We start from the raw sequence: 19,576 nt of genomic DNA, 5'->3' as shown, positions 1-19,576 counted from the left end.
GAGGGTATTAAGTCAATTACAACTTGTCATATAAAAGACAATATCACATTCTTAGTATCTATTTATCTGTAAAGCTGAGTAGGTTTCTGGCTATACAGGAGATGCATTTTTTTTTCTTGATCGTGAAATAGAATTTCAGATCTAATTTAACTTCAACTTGGTGCATGTTACAGTGACATCACAGGGTTGCAACTTGCTGATGAGCGAAAATTAAAGCTTACAGATATCGGCAACGGCAACTTGGTGCATATGCATATTATTCTGAAGCTTTGGGCGTTACTATTTTTTAAGTCCAAAACTCCTAAAAACATAAAATACTTTTTCAACTTCAAATATTTAATTATTTATTAAATTTTATTAGAAATCATAAGAAATTTAATTCAAAATCTAAAAATAAATAAAAAACCCTAAATTATTTAAGATGATGTGTCATCACTTGCCTCACATAACGGTGTTAAATATAATTACATATATCAAAAGAAAATTTGTAATATTTGAATTGTATATCATTTTTATGTTTTCCCACTCTTAATAATACTTCTATTAACGATATTTTCAATGTTCTTCTAAGTGGCTACTTATTATAGGAAACTTAGTCATGTTTAGTTGTGTATATTGTTCAGCCAAAAGAAAACCCTTTTATATTCATTTGATTGCATATTATTACAATTTACAATTTCTGATCTAACACTGCTTTTACACTTTACATATGATTACAATTTCAAATATACAAATCTTTAAATTGCTCGGGTTTAGTTTTGCACAAAAGTCGAACTTCATGCCTTTCCCATCTACACATATCCCTGCAATCGCATAGAAAGATAATAAGTAACCATAAACAATTAGTTTGTATTATAACCATAAAATAAATTTATCAAACTGGCAGAAATATACTCAATAGTTCTTATAGAAAGAATTGGTCCTTAAAAATCATAGCAAGTACTGTGTCTGCACAAGTTAAATACTTCTACCATTAATCAGCAGCAGTTGCCAGCATATGAAGTGAATAATTTGCACATTAATACATATACACACAGCAATGAGGCAAAGGAGCAGAGTATCCCTGAAGAAACCAAAATGATATAAAGTTACCAAGATATCTAATATTCTCATTATCATAGGTAGTCAAAAATTTTCTTGGTAAAAAATATTGATAATTACCTTAAAGGCCTCTATCATTGAGATTAAAGGCTTGCACCAGAATGATCCTGTGAGTGAAATCAGCATTTATTAGGAAGTTGAGCAAAGGTTTGTCTGTTGGGGCTGCACCCCTGTACCATCATCTTCTTGTAGACATTGAAAGCTCTGTCTTTGTTTCCCGACAAACTATGCCCTCGAATGAGAGCATTATAAGTGAAGACATTAGGTTCCAGACCCCTTGCTTGCAGTTCCTCGTACATCTTTCCGGCTAGGTCCACCTCTCCAATGATCCCAAGATGGAGAATCAATGCATTGTAAGTGTAAAGATCAGGAGAAATTCCCCTACACTTCATTTCGCTGAAAAGAGAAAGAGCATTGTCCAACCTGCGTGATCTTCCGAGCCCATTGATCATAAGATTGTACGAAACTCTATCAGGATCAAGGCCAGTTGACTTTAGTTCCTCAAAGTAGTACACGGCATCGTCGACTCTTCCGGCCAAGCATAGGCACTCTACAAGAATTGTGTAAGACTTCAGGTCTGGCCTTATTCCCTCTTTAACCATCCTCTTGAACATATCACAAGCAACATCAATTTTTCCAGCTTTCCCAAATCCATTGATGAGAATATTGAAAATAGCACAGTTTGGCTTGCATTGATAGTCTAGCATCTCCTCAAAGATCTTCATTGCTTCCTCAAATCTCCTGCTCTTTAAAAGTCCATCTATAAGTGGTCCATAAGTGCAGGGAGTGGGAGAGAAATCACCACTTACGAGCTCATAATACAAATCTAATGCCTTATTGATGCTATTAGATTTCACAAGCGCAGAGATGATAATGTTATGGGTTATGGCATTAGGCTTGCATCCCCTACTCTGCAGTTCATTGAAAAGTTCAAGGAGTTCATCAATCCTCCCAGATTTACCATGAGCATCGAGCAGCAAGTTATACGTGAAAATATTTGGATGACAACCTGCATCCTTCATCTCCACAAAAAGATCCCAAGCTTTTTCAGTCATATTAGATCCAAGAACCCCATCCATCAAGCAATTATATGATTCAACGGTTGGGCGAACTCCAAAAGTTTTGGTGAACTTATCAAATAATTTTTGAGCATCAAGGATCTTGTTCCGCTTACACAAGGCTTTAATTAGAGGTAATATTACACAGTCATCTTGGAAACCAGAAGCACTTACCAATCTTTCAGCAAATAGAATGGCATCTTCAATTTTCGCTTCAACTAAAATGGATTCCATTAGTTCTTCCAAGGATTGTTTGCCTTTCTCTAAACCTGCCTGATAAACAAATTCCATGACAATCTTGATAGCATCCTCTATCATTCCATACTGTACAACACCAGGAAGGAGGGTGCACAAAGTTACGAGATCAGGGTAGAGAGATTTCTTCATCTGATGGAAAAACCAGAATGCATAACTAATTCTGTCTTCTTTGATCAACCCATAGATGATGGCGTTATAAGTCAGAACATCATGACTACAGTTCATCATCGTCATTCTGCATAGCATTTTCAAAGCCAAATCAACTGCGTCGTTCTTGCAGAGACAATCAAGGAGTGTGTTGAAAGTTATTGTGTTAGGAGGACATCCAGACTCTGTCATACTCCCAAACAGTTCAAGAACCTTTTCGACTTTTCCTTCTTTCCCCAAGCCAGCAAGTAGAGTATTGTATGTCACTACCGTCGGAGCCAGCTTCAAATCCTTCAATCTCCCAAACATTTCCCAGGCCTCATCAACTCGATCGGCCTTGTAAAGCATATAAATTAACGAATTAACCATAATTATATCTGGTTCACACCCATTGCTTATCATCTCATCCAAAAGCTCTATGGCTTTGTCTATTTGACCTGCTTTGCTATAGCACTTCATCATCATATTATAGGTTACTGAATCTGGTGAAAGTCCGCAGTTGTAAAGATCGTTGAATATATCATTTGCTTCTCTGATCCTACCCATTTCTGCAAGACTATATAAAGATACATTACATGCTACTATACTAGGCGCAATTCCTCTCTTTTTCATCGTTTCAAAGGTCTCAAGAGCTTTTCCTGGATCACCGGACTTTCCATAATAGTCGATGAACAGAACATATGAATAAGCAGTAGGTTCAACGCCCAAAGATTCCATATTATCGAAAAGTTCTAATGCCTCATCTAATCTTTTCCTCTTCAAAAGTCCAGAGATCAAAGTGTTGTAAGTATGAAGATTTGGAAAAGTTCCTTTCATCTTCATCGTTTCTAACATAGCAAAGGCCTGATCAATGCTCCCAGATTTGCATAAAGCATCAATGAATGTTGTGTAGGAAACCACGTCAGGTTCATAACCATCAGCTTCCATCTCCCTCCAGAATCTTTTCACCATATCCAAGTTGCCACAGTTACTGAACTTGTCGATCAAAGTAGTATATGTTATCTGATCAGGTTTGTGATGGCTCTCTCTCATCTTTGTATATAATTCCTCGGCCTTATCAAGCTTCCCCGCGTTACAAAGAGCATCAATCAGAACTGTATAAGTGACAACATCAGGCCCGCATCCTTCATCATCCATTTCCCTTAAAATCGCACAGGCATCATCAATTTTCCCTACCCTACCAAGTGCTCTAATGCATATGGTATATGTGTACATATTTGGCTTCAATCCCAAAGTTTTCATCTCTTCCAACAAATCCATAATGGTTCTGGTATCCCTTTTCTTCCCTAGTGCTACCATCAGTGCTGAGTATGTCTTCATGCTAGGCTTAAGCCCTTCCGAGATCATTCTTCTATAAACCTCCAAACCCTCTCTATAAAACCCAGGTTGGAGTAGTAAATGGATCAGCCCATTATATGAATAAGCATTCAGGACGAAACCAGCTTCCCTCATCTTTCCAAGTGCAAATGGCGCCTGCCGAATCCCACCTTTAACTGAAAGAGCCTTAAATATTGTGAGATACGTATTCAAATTTCGATTAATAACTTGCTTTTGCATTACATCAAAGACAAAGACCATATCCTGAATCCTCATGTGAGCCCTCAACAACTCAAGCATGTAATTGCATGCTTCAGTGGTATGCAAAATATTTGGCAACTGAGCAACCATCTTGAAGTAGGAAAGAGCAGAATTTGGATCCAAAATAGACTTCAGAACTCCAATAACTTCTTCAGAGAACACTCCCATTTTTCTCTTGCGTTTTTCCACAACCACGTGTGCACACTTTGTGCCAAAGGCATGAAGACCCACTTGTCTTCTTCCAAGTTTCTTCTGATTTAGTGAAGACCCATTAGTCAAAATCTTCACTTTCACAGAACTGCTTCCACCCAAGAACCCATTATTTCTCAGAAGATAGACATTGGGGTCAGCGAAGGCACAACAATATGACATACTGCTAGAACACAGGGTTGAAGAACAGAGTATTAAGATGACCATAAAAGCTACACAATTATCTAAACAATGAAGAAAAGAAGCAAATGGAGTGAATGAATTTAATTGAAGTGCATATGAAAGCAAAAGAAGAGGTTTAACCTGTTATGCAGGGATGAATGGATGGAAGGTGCAGAAGCAGGGACACAGACATAGACGCTTTACAATGTCTAAGCAGATTCAGGCATGTCGATGACCAATTATAAAAAAGTTTTCGTCTTTGGTTTGGATAATTTTGCAGCAAGATAGATAGTAAGATAGATAGATAGATAGCATCATGCTCTGTGAGGTGAGGTGAGGTGAGATTGTGAATGGACCAACGGATATTTTACGGTTCGGCCGACGTCATCAGTAACTATAGAAATCAAGGTTCTGAAAACCGAATCGGTCATCAAACCTCTCTGGTTCAGTAGTTCAACTGGTTCGACCGTGGTTCAACCAAAAATATTGTTTTATAATAAAATAATAAATAAAATAGAAATAAATACACTAAAATATAATTATAGTCTAATATAAACTTTAAAATATCATCCTCGTTACATAAACCACAATGTTATGATCTCATTCAAATACAAACTCAAAAGTCAAATAACAAAAAAAAAAAAAAAAACAACCAAACACAAAATGCCAACATCCAATAACAATAACAATATAATCCATACCTAAAAATTAGCAGCAATCCAATAACAATATAATCCAATCTAATAACAATCACAGCAGCAATAACAGCAGCAAAATTCAATCTAACAACAATATAATCCAATCTAACAGCAATTATTCAACCAATAACAGCATGCAAATTCAGAAATTAATTAACAATTATTCAATCCATAACAAGTTCACAGATTAATCAACAATAATTAATTAATTATTCAACAATTATTGTTTAAAAAAAACCTAGAAATTAGAAGGCAGAAGCATAACACAGAGGGGTAACAGCAGCAATAACAGCAGCAAAATTCAATCTAACAACAATATAATCCAATCTGCCAACAATTATTCAACCAATAACAGCATGCAAATTCACAAATTAATTAACAATTATTCAATCCATAACAAATTCACAGATTAATCAACAATAATTAATTAGTTATTCAACAATTATTGTTTCAAAAAAAAAACCTAGAAGCTAGAAGGCAGAAGCATAACACACATGGGGAACCGGTTCATAGAACTGACCTGTGGAACCACGTGACGCCGGCGACGGTGGAACAGAAGTGCGCGACGGAGGCAGGAGGCGAGCCCGGCGATGGTGCTTCCCGAGCTGAAACGGCGATGATGGTGGAGAGCTGCACGATCGGCGACGAAGCTCCAACTTGCGACGGCGGCGGGAGCAGTCCAGCGACTGGACGGTTGTGACGGAGACAGCTTGCCGGCGGTGACAGGAACGACGAGCTCGAGGGTGAAGGGAGGGAGAGGGACTGCTGCGCCGCTGTGCTGGGTTGGGTGGGTTGGGATTGGGAGACGTTGGGTTATGGCGTTATGCTAAAGGGTTAGGGGTTCACACGTTTAGGCAACCAGAGCGAACAAAACGGTGCGTTTTGCTTAAAATTCAAAAATCGGCCGGTTCACGGTCGGTTCGACCGACCGGTTTTTGGCCGATTTAGCGGCCTAACAACGATTTTCTGATTGGACGGTTTTGGCATTAATCTGAACCGACATTCTCTTTGGTTCGCGATTTGACTGGTTCGACAGTCAGTTCGAACTAGTTTTTAGAACTTGATAGTAATATCATTTTATTTTATTTGCTTAAGTTTTTAGCAAAATAATTAAATAAGTATTTGATAATTTTAGTATTTGATAATTATTAAGGTTTTAAAAATTAAATCAGTCTGGTTATTAATTTATTGGTTTAATTGGTTTAATTATAATTTAATTTAAAATAGTTATTTTATAATAAAATAATAAATAAAATATAAAATAAAACACACTAAATTATAATTATAATTTAATATAAATTTTAAAATGTTATTCAAATTTAAAATACTACATAAAATGACATCAATCAAAATCTTATGATCTTATTAAGATACAAATTTAAAAATTAAATAACAAAAAATATTCACATATGTATTATTATTAGTAGGTACTTTATGATTGATACTATTATGATAACTGAAATTGCAAATCATAAAATATATAAATAACATTTTATCTTATCAATTATTAATAATTTAATACCTATTATATCACTATTTCAATCAAGAAGGTCACAATTTAAATAAGAGGATAAATACAAGACTGATTATAATGAACAAGTACAACAGTATTGAGTAGTAGAGTCCAAAATACATAGCACAACAGCGATGAAGACACAAACCAGAGTACAATATATTACATCAGGAGCGAGCAAAGCTAATCGATAAGACAACAATCATTCGATAATCAATATAATTTGATAATTTCTAAAAAAAAAGCACAAAAAACAGGCTAGCAGCGAACAGAGAAGCATTACCTTCGATTGGGCAAAGTGTGAGAGAGAGCGGCTAGACGACAGTGACCAGTCGACGAGCACAATGACAGGCGACGACAGAAGTGCAGATAAGCAGACGAAAAAATCAGATACCGACGCCGAGTTCGAGGAAGAAACTGCCGATCGGTGAATGAGGATATGAGTTGGAGACTTGGAGCACGACAACCATACGATAACGAAAGCTCCTGAATGCGACGAACGGCCGTAGAAGTGTAGTTGAGCAGACGAACGACGAATGCCAAGCTCAAGGAAAAAACTGTTTTGGTAAGACCGTGAGAATGAACAGGGGTTGGAGAGTTGGAGTACGACAATAGCGCGATGACAGACGATTTGGTCCGATCGACCGGATCAACGATTCTCAAATGTTTTCTGAAATGGCAGTTTTTCTTTCTAGATCAAACGGTAGAAGTTTCCAGTTTCAGTCCAACCGATCTAGTCTGATTTTTAGAATCATAATAATTACATAAGAAATTAAAAAAATTGGTTTGAAAAATATTTTTTATTTTTATTTTTAAAAAATAATTTTCATTTCTAACTTTTCATATTTTAAAAAACGCAATAAATTTGTGAAAAGTAAAATTCATTTTTACGCATCGAAAATAATAAAAACATATTTGTTGGTTCATTTTCAAAATATATTTTTAATACTTTAAAATTATATTTTTATTAAATATACGATTTTAGTTATTTAATTTTTTATTAAGTTAATACCTAATTTTTATATGGTATTAATATGAAATAAATTATTATTTTATTATACTATTTTAGAAAATTTTGTATCTCTTGTATATATGTACCTGGTTTTATATTATTTATGACACTATATAACACTAAAAAAAATCAATTGAAAAAAATAATAAAATTTACAATCAAAATTAATTCTATTCTACTTATTTTGTTATTGATTCTTTATATTTATACCAAAAAAATTAATTAATTAATATTAAAATTTGTTGATGCAGACATATTTTTTTAACAAATAATTTATTAATAAATAATAAATAAATAAATAACTATTAAAGTTAAAAAATAAAAATTTAAAACAAAAAGCCAACTTTTTTGTTAATATTTGTTTAAGTTTTTTTTTATTTTTTTAATTTTACTATTGATACTTTTATAATTAATTATTAATTTAAAAATTTATTTTCATAATAAATTTAGTTTTTTAAATGAGATAGTTTTGTCTTTGAGAAATTAAATGTCAAAAATAAAAGAATTCAGCAAATACATATTAATTTGGAGAGCAATTTTAATTAGAGCTTTACTTTTGTTTTACTTACCTTGTCTCTGTATAGTCCAAAGATATAAAAATCGAACCTAAAATAAAAAAAAATCATAAGAGTCAAATAAAATTAAAAAAAAATTTAAACAATACTTCACCTTTTTAAAAAGATATATGTATAATTTGGAGGTAAATAATAGGGTAAATTGTCACGACCTTGGACACACTCCAACGCTACCGTACCAGCACTCGAACTTACTTAACCTCTTGAACTAAGACTAAGTCAGCCTAACCCTCAATATTTAGCAAAAAAGTTAAGAACACAAGAGAACACAAGAAAAAGGAAGCTTTGGTGAAAAGAACACTTTATTACTCAAGTGTTTGTTACAAATGACTCACACATACACAAACTCTAACTCTCACCTCTATTTATAGCCATCCACCTCCTCAATGGATGGTTAGGATTAAATCTAATCAACGGTCCAGATTAATTATCCAAAACCTTCTTTACAAATATCTATCCTACCACAACTTTCTAAATGTTTCTAGATTATTCCATACCACTCTTTATACTTCTATATCTATCTACACTCTTCTAGAATATTCTATGACCTTCCAGAGTCTTTTAGAACCTTCTAGGGTATTCCGGGACCTTTTAGGACATTCTAGAACATTCAGGAACCATCTAGAGCATTCTCAAACACTCCAGAAAACTATACAAACACTGTTAAATTTAACCTTCTAAAATTTACCGTGACATTCTCCCCCACCTAATGCGCAGACGTCCTCGTCGCGTTCTGTTCATGATAGCGCCCTAGGTGTTCTTGGAATTGCCACAGATCTTCACGAATTTTCCAGCTAGCTTCGGTTATCGGGAGTCCTTTCCACTTGATCAAGTATTAGATACTTGGTAGTACCCCTCTTCTTCGCACGATGCGATTGGCTAAGATCTCTTCGATTTCTTTATCAAAGGATCTAATCACCACGGGCGGAGCACGACTCGAGTCACCTCTACTCGGTTCGTCTTGGTCTCCATGATATGGTTTAAGCATACTCACATGGAAGACCGGGTGGATCTTCATAGAGTGAGGGAGTTGTACTTTGTAAGCAACCTCCCCAACACATCCAATGATCTCAAATGGCCCTTTGTATTTGTGGATTAAACCTTTATAAACTTTGCAAAAGGCTTTGAATTATTGTGGAAGAAGTTTGATCATTACCTTGTCTCCCACTTGATAGCTTGCACGCCTCCTCTTCTTATCTGCCCATTTTTTCATCCTCTTGGCAGCTTTGTCGAGGTAAGAACGAGTGACATCTGCTTGTTCATCCCATGACTTAATCATATGATAAGCTCCAGGGCTCTTCCCTGAGTAAGAGGAAGAAAGAGAGTGAGGTGTAAGCGGCTGTTGTCCAGTCACAATCTCGGATGGGCTCTTCCCTGTAGACTCACTCCTTTGCAGATTGTATGAGAACTGAGCAATGTCTAGGAGTTTTGTCCAATCCTTCTGATTGGCGCTTACAAAATGCCTCAAGTAACACTCAAGTAAGGCATTCACTCTCTCAGTCTGCCCATCAGTTTGAGGATGGAAGCTTGTTGAGAAATGAAGCTCCGACCCAAGGAGTCTGAACAGCTCTGTCCATAGTCATCCTGTGAAGCGTGGATCTCGATCACTAATGATGCTCTTAGGCAATCTCCAGTATTTCACCACATTCTTGAAGAATAGTCGTGCTGCCTCCTCTGCAGTGCAGTCAGTAGGAGCGGGTATAAAGGTAGCATACTTTGAAAATCGATCCACTACCACGAGAATAGATCTAAACCCCTCGGACTTCGGTAAGGCAGAGATGAAATCTAGAGAGACACTTTTCCACGGTCGCTCTGATGGAGGCAGAGGTTCCAACAACCCGCTTGGTGTCTTGTTTTCAATCTTATCTTGTTGGCACACAAGACAAGTCTTCACATAGCTCTCCACTTCATCTCTCATTTGAGGCCAATAATAAGAAGATTCAATGAGTGCCAAGGTCCTTCGCTGTCCTTGGTGACCAGCCCACTTGGTGTCGTGGCATTCCCGCACTAATTTTCTTCTTAGATTTTTCCATTTAGGGACGTATAATCTTCTTCCTTTAGTGTAGAGAATGTTGTTTTCTAACCAAAATCTTTTGGTCTTACCTTCTCTAGCCAACTCCACCAACTTCTTGGCTAATGGATCGTGATGCAACCCTTCCTTGATGGTAAGCATAATATCTCCTTCAACCATAGAAATGGCCGCTAACTCAGCCTTGCGACTCAGCGCATCTGCTACCACATTAGTCTTTCCTGACTTGTATTCAAATTCGAAATCAAACTCAGCCAAGAAATCTTGCCACCTAGCTTGTTTAGGGCTTAACTTCTTTTGAGTTTGAAAGTAGCTTGTAGCTACATTGTCTGTCTTGACAATGAAGTGTGAACCAAGCAAGTAGTGACGCCAAGTTCTCAGACAATGCACTACCGCAGTTATCGCCTCTCTATATCATTCAAATTGTGACTCTCAAAGGCAATCGGATGTCCTTCTTGCATCAGAACCCCTCCAATAGCATAGTCAGAAGCATCAATGTGGACTTCAAAAACCTTTGAGTAGTCGGGTAGTGCTAGTACTGGTCCTTCTGTGATAGCAGCCTTCAACTCATCAAAGGCCTTTTGACACTCCTTTGACCATTCCCAAGAGTGATTCTTCTTGAGAAGATCAGTTAATGGTGCAGCCTTGGTGGAGTATCCCTTGATAAACCTCTGATAGTAATTAGCCAACCCAAGGAATGACCTCAATTCAGATACCTTATTTGGCGACTCCCACTCTTTGATAGCCTTCACCTTTCCTTGATCCATACAGAGAGTTCCATCTTTAATGATGTGTCCCAAGAAGTGGATTTCGTCCCTTTCAAAGGAACAATTTTCCTTCTTCACATATAGGTTATTCTCTCGCAAGATCTTGAACATGGTTCGTAAGTGTTCTACATGTTCTTCCAAGGTATAACTATAGACAACAATATCATCCAAGTAGACCACTACAAACTGATCAAGGTAAGATCGAAAGATCTTGTTCATCAAGGTACAGAAGGTCGCAGGAGCATTGGTCAAGCCAAAAGGCATGACCAACTACTCATACGATCCATACCTCGTGACACACGTGGTCTTAGACTCATCACCATCGGTAGTTCTCACTTGGTGATATCCTGACCTCAAATCTAGCTTTGAGAACCACTTGGCTCTACCAAGTTAATAAAACAAATCGGCTATCAAAGGAATGGGGTATTTGTTCTTGATGGTTACCTTGTTAAGTGCTCGATAGTCGATGCATAGTCTCAATGAACCATCATGCTTCTTTTGGAACAAGACTGGTGCGCCATAAGGTTCCTTTGATGGACGGATGAACCCAGCATCTAGCAAATCCTTGAGTTTCTTCTTCAACTCCTCAAGTTTTGGCGGTGCCATCCTATAAGGTGTTGAGGCGGGCGGCTTTGCTCCTGACTCCAATTCAATCTTGTGGTCCACCTTCTTCCTAGGTGGTAGTTGTTTTGGCAACTCGGGAGGCATCACATCCTTATTTTCTTCAAGGATTTCCTTGATTTTGGGAGGAACGTCTTCTCTTTCGAATATTGACTCTTCTTGTAATAGAGCCAAATATGTAATCTCTCCCTTCTTGAACCCTTTCTTGAGTTGCATAGCAGAAAGTATCGGTGGTCCGCCAACTTTAGAGACTGTAGGGACCATGCATGGAGACCCTTTCTCCATGACGCATACTACGTCGTAGTATGGCATAGGTATTATATTTGCCTTCCTTTGCAAATCGAGCTCGATGACTATGTTAAAATCGTCCATGGGTGCTATTGAAAAATCCACAAGGCCCTTCCAAGAACCAAGAGTCATCTCAACCACTTTTGCTACTCCCTTAAGGGGTTCACCCTTGGTATTCACGGGTTTGAACCAGCCATTCTTTTCGGTGATCTTCAACCCAAGCCTCTTTGCTTCATTAGGCGTGATGAAGTTGTGTGTAGCACCAATGTCGATCATAGCCATGACAGTTTTTCATTGATAAAGGCTTTGACATATATCAAGCCTTTCTTTTCTGTAGTGCTTGCCTCTTTGCCCTTCACAGTATTTATGTGTTGGATAGATCCAACACACTCAGTTACTTGAGTTTGAACTTCTCGTTCCTCGGCGATAGATGCCAAAGTCCCTAGCTTGGGACAATCCTTCATTTGGTGTGGTCTCTTGCACACGAAGCATCTTCCTTTGGGCATGAAAGCCTTCTTCTTTTTTCGTACTCTTTCTTTGAAAAGTATTTTTCTTCCTTCTTGGTTGAGAAACTCTTTCCCTTGTCTCCCCCACCTTTAGCAGAACTAGGCTTGGAGAAAGACTTGGATTTAGAGTCTCCCCTATGATACTCAGTGAGTGATTCGGCCACCACGATGGCCTCATCGACATCCTTAACATTCCTTCTTTGTAGTTCTTGCTTTGTCCAAGGTTGGAGTCCATCAATGAAGAAGAACAATGCATCCTCTGATGCTAAGTTAGGGATTTAAAGCATGAGAGTAGTGAACTCCTTTACGTAGTCACTAATCATACTCTTGTGCTTCAACCCCCTCAACTTCTTCCTTGCTTCATAAATCACATTCTCAGGGAAGAATTGTCTTTTCAACTCCCTTTTGAAATCTTCCCATGTGGCTATGTTGCAAGTATCATTTTCCATATCTACACACTTTCTCCTCCACCATAAAGTAGCATTATCAGAAAGGTAGAGAGCTGCAGTGCGTACCTTTATTGCTTCTTCGACCACCCCTTGGCCTTTGAAGTACTTCTCCATTTGCCATAGGAACTTCTCCACCTCGCGAGCGTCTCTTACGCCCTTGAACTCCTTTGGCTTGGGGAGATCAATCTTTGTCGTCTCCCTTATAATGGTTGGTTGAGATTTTGCCTCCTCGAACCAAACTCGAACTTCCTCAAATAGCTTTAAGGAATTCTCAAGCTTCTCTTCGATTTGGAGCATGCTTTCTTTGAAAGCGTCTAGTTCTCCTAACACGTGAGCCTCGAGGGTCTGCTTATCATGTTCTATCCTTTGGAAACGCTCATTCATAGAGGATAGAACATTCTCCAACACAGAAACTCTCTCTTCTAAGAAGTTAGAGTCCTTACCTCTAGGCTCACTTGAAGAACGGACCTTCTTGCCTCCCCATTGAGAAGGAATAGCATTCCTTCCCATTTGAGACTCAACATGCTCCATGGTGATACTAGAAGCCATACCCACAAGCGATTTGTGCTCCCTCTCGAACCTTGCTCTGATGCCAAATTGTCACGGCCTTGGACACACTCCAACGCTACCATACCGGCACTCGAACTTACTCAACCTCTTGAGTTAAGACCAAGTCAGCCTAACCCTCAATACTTAGCAAGAAAGCTAAGAACACAAGAGAACACAAGAGAAAGGAAGCTTTGGTGGAAAGAACACTTTATTACTCAAGTGTTTATTACAAATGACTCATACATACACAAACTCTAATTCTCACCCCTATTTATAGTCATCCATCTCCTCAATGGATGGTTAGGATTAAATCTAATCAACGGTCCAGATTAATCATCCAGAACCTTCTTTACAAATATCTATCCTACCACAACTTTCTAAATATTTCTAGATTATTCCATACCACTCTTTATATTTCTATATCTATCTACACTCTTTTAGAATACTCTATGACCTTCTAGAGTCTTCTAGAACATTCTAAGGTATTTCGGGACCTTCTAGGACATTCTAGAACGTTCTGAAACCATTTAGAGCATTCTCAAACACTCCAGAAAACTATACAAACACTGTTAAATTTAACCTTTTAAAATTTACCGTGACAGAATGCTACGGTGTAGATAAAAAATTCTTTCTACACCTATAGATGCCAAATGTCGATAAATTAATCTTTTTGTTAATATTCTTTTTCTATATTAACAGAATAAATATATATTATAGGTTAAATTGTTAATTTATCCATTAAAAATCAATTAAAATTGATAATTTTTTTTGAGAATATAATTGTATTTTGAATAATTGTTGGGATGTTTAAATTTTTTTAATATTTTTTATTATTTTTTTAAATATATTGACTAAATTTATTATATAAAATTAAAAAATATTAATAAATTTTAAATTTTTATTTATAAAAATTAAATAAAAAATATATTAATTATTAACATCTCAAATAAATATATTCTAAAAAAAATTATTAATATAGGAATTAATTAGTTTTCCAATATTAAAAAACAAATGTCAGAATTAATATTTTTTTTTTTGTTAGGGTCTCCTTCGAAGGAATGACGAGAGACCGACCTGGGTGTATACTAATAAAAAAAAAGGGGTATGTTTATCGATATTTGATTATCGGGTAATTAACGTGTGTATAGTGTATACACAGTTACACGCAGTGCCACTAATCAACCTTAAAACCAAGGCGCAAGCCCTAGCTTTTGTTTTGTTTGCGCCATAAAAATACCTACAAGATAGTTGAAAGCAGAAAACCGAAAATGGTGAAAGCAGCAAGTGAAAGTGCGAGCGGTGCAGTCCCTGAATCCGTCATTGATTCAGTGAACGAGACTCTCTCAAACCTTCAAGAATTGAAGCAACACTTTCAGCAATTCATGCCTCTCTTCTCCGACCCTCAAGTCCTCTCTCAAATGCCCCCTCTCCACCGTGCTCACTCTTTCTTCCTCCTCAGCCAAATCACTTCTAATCTTCTCGCGTGTAATTCCAAATCCCTTCAAAAATGCACAAAGTTTACCTTTTTATCATTCTGTAATTTTACTATGCCAATTTCTTTTATTCTGCTTCGATGCAAAGTTTTGTTTTTTTTTTTTTAGTTAATATTATTGTTTTTGTTGTCTGCAGTGAATTTGAGGTGTAGCGGGGTTCACCCAGATGATCATCCTATTAAATCAGAGCTTGTAAGTTTCTGATAGTTTTGTGAAAGGGCTTGTGTGGTTTACATTTTTTTATACCAAAAGTTGAAATCTTTATGTTCCTGAAGCACTTCTTTGTGAAGATTTTATCAGAGCATATGTTACAGCTTATAAAATGTAACCAAATGAACTCTAACTCTGTTGCATGCTTATTCCTTTCTTATTTGTTTGATTGAATTGCTCGACTTCTGAATTCTTAGGATAGAGTGAACTTATATCAAGACAAACTGGAACGTTTGCTAGATTTAATGCAAGGTATGTGTTGCTTTTTTTTTTTTTTAACAATGTGTTGAATGTGTGGTGGGTTTGAAGAGGCCTTTTAGTGAAAGAATTCCAGTTTGTATTAGCATTGTCCTATCCTTCAGTTATTTTTGTCTGAAATCCGATTGGAGTGCTTTCCATTTTGTGTGTGAAGCTCCACTTCGACCGTCTACCACCTTGAATTATCAGGCCGCTACGCGATTTATAGAACACTCTCTCCCCGACCTCACTCAAGGTGGGTAATGAATGAAGTATTTAATTTCTTTCTCAGATCATGGGTGTTGATCTTTTGTATGTAATGAGTTTGTTATTTCATGCAGAGCAGAGGCAAAATATGAGGAGCATAAGTAGAGGGGAGAGACGTCAAGGGTGTGCTGGTCAAAAGAGGAAGTATCAGTCTTCTGAAAAACAATCTGTTCAAAATGCCACCAAGGAATTCTTGGAGAAAGCAGCCCTTGAGCTTTTTGGTAATAATCCTGACAGTATTAAGGGACCATTACGATTTGACATGTCAGATGACGACAGCCATGATGATGACGACAACGACAATGAACAAACTGTAGCCTGATTTTTCCTGAATTCTGGTATTGTTTTCATTTCCAAAAGTCTTTTTTGGTTGTAGCTGCCATGTGAATCTAATATATGATTTAGAGTGTTTAGAAGTTTTACTGTCAGCAAGCATTATAATTTATAGTAATACATGTTGAAGATCTTTGTGAATTTTGCCTTTGTATCCACTAGATATATATATACACTGGCTAGGAAGCCGGAGTTGCATTTCGGTTTTAGTAGTACTAAACCATGATGAGGACTAAACCATTAACCCAGAAATATAAGTTGACAAAAATTAGCTGAGCAATTGCCGAATATATTAAAACTTAAAGGGCTAAAAAGCAAAACAAAGTGTCCATTATGGAATCCCTCTTAGGCCAATGGTAATTCAATGGTTACTTAGTCATCAACAGCTGCTACCTCACTAAGCTACCGGGCAGAGCCTACAGATCACTTAGCTGCTAAAAATGGATAAGATAATAGAGTATCTTACCAGGGAAGAGAGCTGGACTCAATCTCAGTCTTCATTTTCGGAAAGTCAATGACAGACTTTTGTTTTCAAGACTTTACTAGCTTTCTACTTTCATACTTGACTTTACTACCTTAGCTGAATTAGGACGGAAAGTGTGACATACTTCAAATCGATAATTAATCCCTTCTAAGGCCAATCTTCCATACGATGACAGAAAAATGGGTCACGAAGGCTCTTTCCTTGAAACCTAGCTTTCCTAACTCTAACTACCAGACCTTTTGGTCAAGAGGCATTCTCTAACTGATCTATCAAATGCTCTTTCTTTAACAGCTAATAAATCAAGGGCAGGAACTGACCTACTATATAGCCCTTCTCTAACTTGAAGCTATCCTTTCAAAGTGAAATTGAATCCCTAACTTCCCAAGGAGTGGAGAATATGAATATAGGATCCGATTGAGCTGCTAACTTGAACTTCCTCAATTCAACTGCAGCCTTTCCTCCCTTTTTAGTATTAGTAAAAGACCAAGAGCTAGGGGTTTACTCAATGAGTGGGAGAAAACGGGCACATTCTTAAAAAATACATGACTCTGGCTTCTATGTCTTCTCTTGCAGCTTATGACTGATTAATGAATGCTATAGTCATTCTTACTTCGTAGTGCTTAATGCTCAGCCAAATAAAACGAAAACGAACAAGGAAGCTCCTTATTCTCAAGTACTGGCATGTAACAAAAGAGAAGTAAGATTACAGCCTTCCAGGCCTACTTTCTTCCAATGCATTCGTATTTCCGTAAGGAAGTGCTTTCTTTCTTACTTTAAGACTTCCCTACCTATGGTCTTTCTGTAACTGAAAAATCAATTAGTCTGGATCTTAGCGCTAACTTCAGCCTACTAGCTTGATTCTCAATTTCCTCGAGCACAACAAGATAAATAGGAATCGAAGCCTGATCTCCGGCTTTCCTAAAAGCTGCTTCGGTCCCAAACTATTTGTTTTTTTGAGTTACAGCTCATAATATCCATACTTCTCTCAGGACGGAAGTCTAACTTACTTCTAAGTACTTTTAGTACACAAAGGTCAGTGTAAAAAGAGAAACTACTTACTAAGTCCTCAATACTTAACTTTTTGGTGTTTTGTGCTATCTTAAAGCATTAAGCTTAATTGTTTTTAATTAATCTTATGAGGATTCCACGCACTTACAAGTTACAATTCTAACCATTACCTTTTCTTTTTTTTTTTGGTTGAAATCTCTGTCTTTTCCATCAAATTTAGGATTCAATGCAAACTGGTATTATTTGGATAGCTATCTTGGCGACACAGACTCACTGTTCATGACATGGTGGCATGTTGGTGGCCTGTGTGAAGTTATTTTCATTGTTCGCAAGAGAGGAGCACTATGTCTGTGTATGCTTGTTATATCGTGTTCTAGGTTGGATTCTATACTTTTCAGTTTTCACTGTTTGTGTATATGCTTCAATTTTGGATGATAGTTTTTCTGCTTGATTTATTTTTGCTGATGCATCGTTATTTTAGTACACATTTTTGCATAACTGGGTTTCCACAAAACAATTTCAGAATTTTAGCTCCTTTTCAGTATCATAATTTGTTAGCAGCCATTGCTGGTATCTCCTTCCTGCTGTTTTTAAAACAAGTGAGGAAAAAAAAGATCATTTTTAAAAGTTAATTATCCCAAATTACTATAAGAAATTTTTAGTAGGGCATTCCAGGTCTTAACAAATTTTAATCACCAAATCCCTACATCAAAATTATTTTCTTTTTAAAAGTGGATCGGTTTGAAATTTTTAAAACTTTAGAGACTGTATCGAATAAAGATAGAGATTGATTTGTCTAATTTTTTACCAAATTTTGACATTGAGTGTCTATCAAAAATAAAATAGTTAAAATTTATTACTCGATTAGTCATTATGAATTTCTTGAAAAAAAAATCCTTAATTTCTATAAATTTGAATCAAATACTTAAATTTGAAAGAATATGCGCACGAGGTAAATTTCTTATAAAAAGAATCATATGATAAATTATAACAAAACTAGAAAGAATAAGAAATCACAGTAATCTCACTGTGACGCACACTCTCACAGAAACCTATTAACTTGTATAAAATGCAAAATTGGAGGGTAATTCATTCACATTCACATCAGAAAACAGCCCACACTCATAGCCACCACTCCCAGAGCCATCAGAAGGCCACTCTTCAAAACCGTGGCATCACTACTCGGAGCAACAGCTGGACCTTCAAACTCTCCTGATGGTGCCGGAGAAGGCGCTGGAGAGAAACCAGCAGACCATCTTCCTCCCCTCGGAGACATAACGACGACAACGAGCTTCTGGCCTTTCTCGCAGTGACCCTTTGCCCCACTGATGAAGTAGAATGCGCCTGGACGGTCAAGCTCCACCTTAGTGATGCCATCATTGTACTCCTTCATTGGGTTTGAGGTGCTGCAGTTACCATAGTCTTCTTTGTCCACTTCCAAAACCGAGTCTTTTCTGCCATTGTATTTCCACACTGAAATGACAAAGTATGTCAGTGATTGAAGATTGAGATTATTATGAAACAAGAAAAAGAAAGAAAGAAAAGGTGATGCTATTATTTGTCACCAAGATGATCGCCAACTTGGAAACGAGATCTTTCAGCCCATTTGTTGAGAGAGTTGGCTTCAGAGGATGGAATCTTCCAAGCATCAATCTTGCCACCAACCAAGTGCTCCTTAGCTGAGGAGAATCCAAAGAGAAGAAACAAGGTGAAGATTGCAGAGGAAACTATTGAACAACCAGCCATTGTATTATTTTGAGAAAACAAAGAAGAAAGAGGTGGTTTATGTTGTTCTTTCGGGCTTTGTTGTGTTGTGTATACTATATATATATATAACACTAACCAAGAGAAAGTAGCCGTTGAGGCAGAGACTGAGAAATGCCTAATGAGTGTGGGGGCCACTGTAACGGTACAAGCGCTCATGGAAATTGCACTCTCTCTCTCTGTAACACTGTTTCCACATATGATGAAAAATGAAACGAAAGAAAACGAGAAGAAAAATAAATACAAGGGAAAAAAATAG

The 19,576-nt window shown here is 36.9% G+C and overlaps 4 protein-coding genes across 14 annotated transcripts; 1 reads left to right on the top strand and 3 right to left on the bottom strand.

Moving 5' to 3' along the window:
* Positions 1-615: 615 nt before the first annotated feature.
* LOC112782698 (uncharacterized) lies at positions 616-6,074 on the bottom strand. 11 transcript variants are annotated; one of them, XM_025825213.3, is made up of 5 exons: positions 5,733-6,072; positions 4,656-4,971; positions 1,162-4,515; positions 972-1,063; positions 616-803 (listed from the first exon to the last, which is right to left on the bottom strand). In XM_025825213.3, exon 3 carries the CDS (start codon positions 4,512-4,514, stop codon positions 1,221-1,223), a length of 3,294 nt encoding a protein of 1,097 aa, XP_025680998.1. In that variant the 5' UTR covers position 4,515; positions 4,656-4,971; positions 5,733-6,072; the 3' UTR covers positions 616-803; positions 972-1,063; positions 1,162-1,220. The 11 variants fall into 11 exon arrangements, with proteins under 11 accessions (XP_025680998.1, XP_025680999.1, XP_072087610.1 ...); XM_025825214.3 differs by having other exon boundaries at positions 4,656-4,925; positions 5,733-6,056; XM_072231509.1 differs by having other exon boundaries at positions 895-1,063; positions 5,733-6,032.
* A 4,665-nt stretch (positions 6,075-10,739) lies between these two features.
* LOC112786212 (uncharacterized mitochondrial protein AtMg00860-like) lies at positions 10,740-11,714 on the bottom strand. The gene is made up of 2 exons (XM_025829615.1): positions 11,553-11,714; positions 10,740-11,294 (listed from the first exon to the last, which is right to left on the bottom strand). Exons 1-2 carry the CDS (start codon positions 11,712-11,714, stop codon positions 10,740-10,742), a joined length of 717 nt encoding a protein of 238 aa, XP_025685400.1.
* A 2,872-nt stretch (positions 11,715-14,586) lies between these two features.
* On the top strand, positions 14,587-18,051 carry LOC112782999 (uncharacterized). Its single transcript, XM_025825715.3, has 6 exons — positions 14,587-15,006; positions 15,151-15,206; positions 15,422-15,476; positions 15,637-15,717; positions 15,803-16,066; positions 17,774-18,051. The coding sequence occupies exons 1-5, from the start codon at positions 14,790-14,792 to the stop codon at positions 16,048-16,050; spliced, it is 657 nt and encodes a 218-aa protein (XP_025681500.1). The 5' UTR covers positions 14,587-14,789; the 3' UTR covers positions 16,051-16,066; positions 17,774-18,051.
* Positions 18,052-18,483: 432 nt separating this feature from the next.
* On the bottom strand, positions 18,484-19,349 carry LOC112782998 (early nodulin-like protein 15). The gene is made up of 2 exons (XM_025825714.3): positions 19,119-19,349; positions 18,484-19,026 (listed from the first exon to the last, which is right to left on the bottom strand). Exons 1-2 carry the CDS (start codon positions 19,297-19,299, stop codon positions 18,653-18,655), a joined length of 555 nt encoding a protein of 184 aa, XP_025681499.2. The 5' UTR covers positions 19,300-19,349; the 3' UTR covers positions 18,484-18,652.
* Between the last annotated feature and the right edge of the window lie 227 nt (positions 19,350-19,576).

This window comes from Arachis hypogaea, chromosome 20, assembly GCF_003086295.3.
Source record: "Arachis hypogaea cultivar Tifrunner chromosome 20, arahy.Tifrunner.gnm2.J5K5, whole genome shotgun sequence".
In the NCBI taxonomy this organism is placed as follows: Eukaryota; Viridiplantae; Streptophyta; class Magnoliopsida; order Fabales; family Fabaceae; genus Arachis; species Arachis hypogaea.
Note: the sequence above shows the minus strand (reverse complement) of the source record. Positions and strands in the feature narration are given on the sequence as shown.

Bases quoted from the DNA above. Each gene is read 5' to 3' on its own strand.
- LOC112782698 (XM_025825216.3), bottom strand. From the start codon at position 4,514: ATGTCATATTGTTGTGCCTTCGCTGACCCCAATGTCTATCTTCTGAGA.
- LOC112786212 (XM_025829615.1), bottom strand. From the start codon at position 11,714: ATGGCACCGCCAAAACTTGAGGAGTTGAAGAAGAAACTCAAGGATTTG. The intron at 11,295-11,552 runs GTAACCATCAAG...TACCTTGATCAG, and splicing joins ACTATCGAGCACTTAACAAG to TTTGTAGTGGTCTACTTGGA.
- LOC112782999 (XM_025825715.3), top strand. From the start codon at position 14,790: ATGGTGAAAGCAGCAAGTGAAAGTGCGAGCGGTGCAGTCCCTGAATCC. The intron at 15,007-15,150 runs GTAATTCCAAAT...TGTTGTCTGCAG, and splicing joins CACTTCTAATCTTCTCGCGT to TGAATTTGAGGTGTAGCGGG. The intron at 15,207-15,421 runs GTAAGTTTCTGA...CTGAATTCTTAG, and splicing joins ATCCTATTAAATCAGAGCTT to GATAGAGTGAACTTATATCA.
- LOC112782998 (XM_025825714.3), bottom strand. From the start codon at position 19,299: ATGGCTGGTTGTTCAATAGTTTCCTCTGCAATCTTCACCTTGTTTCTT. The intron at 19,027-19,118 runs GTGACAAATAAT...TTGTCATTTCAG, and splicing joins CCAAGTTGGCGATCATCTTG to TGTGGAAATACAATGGCAGA.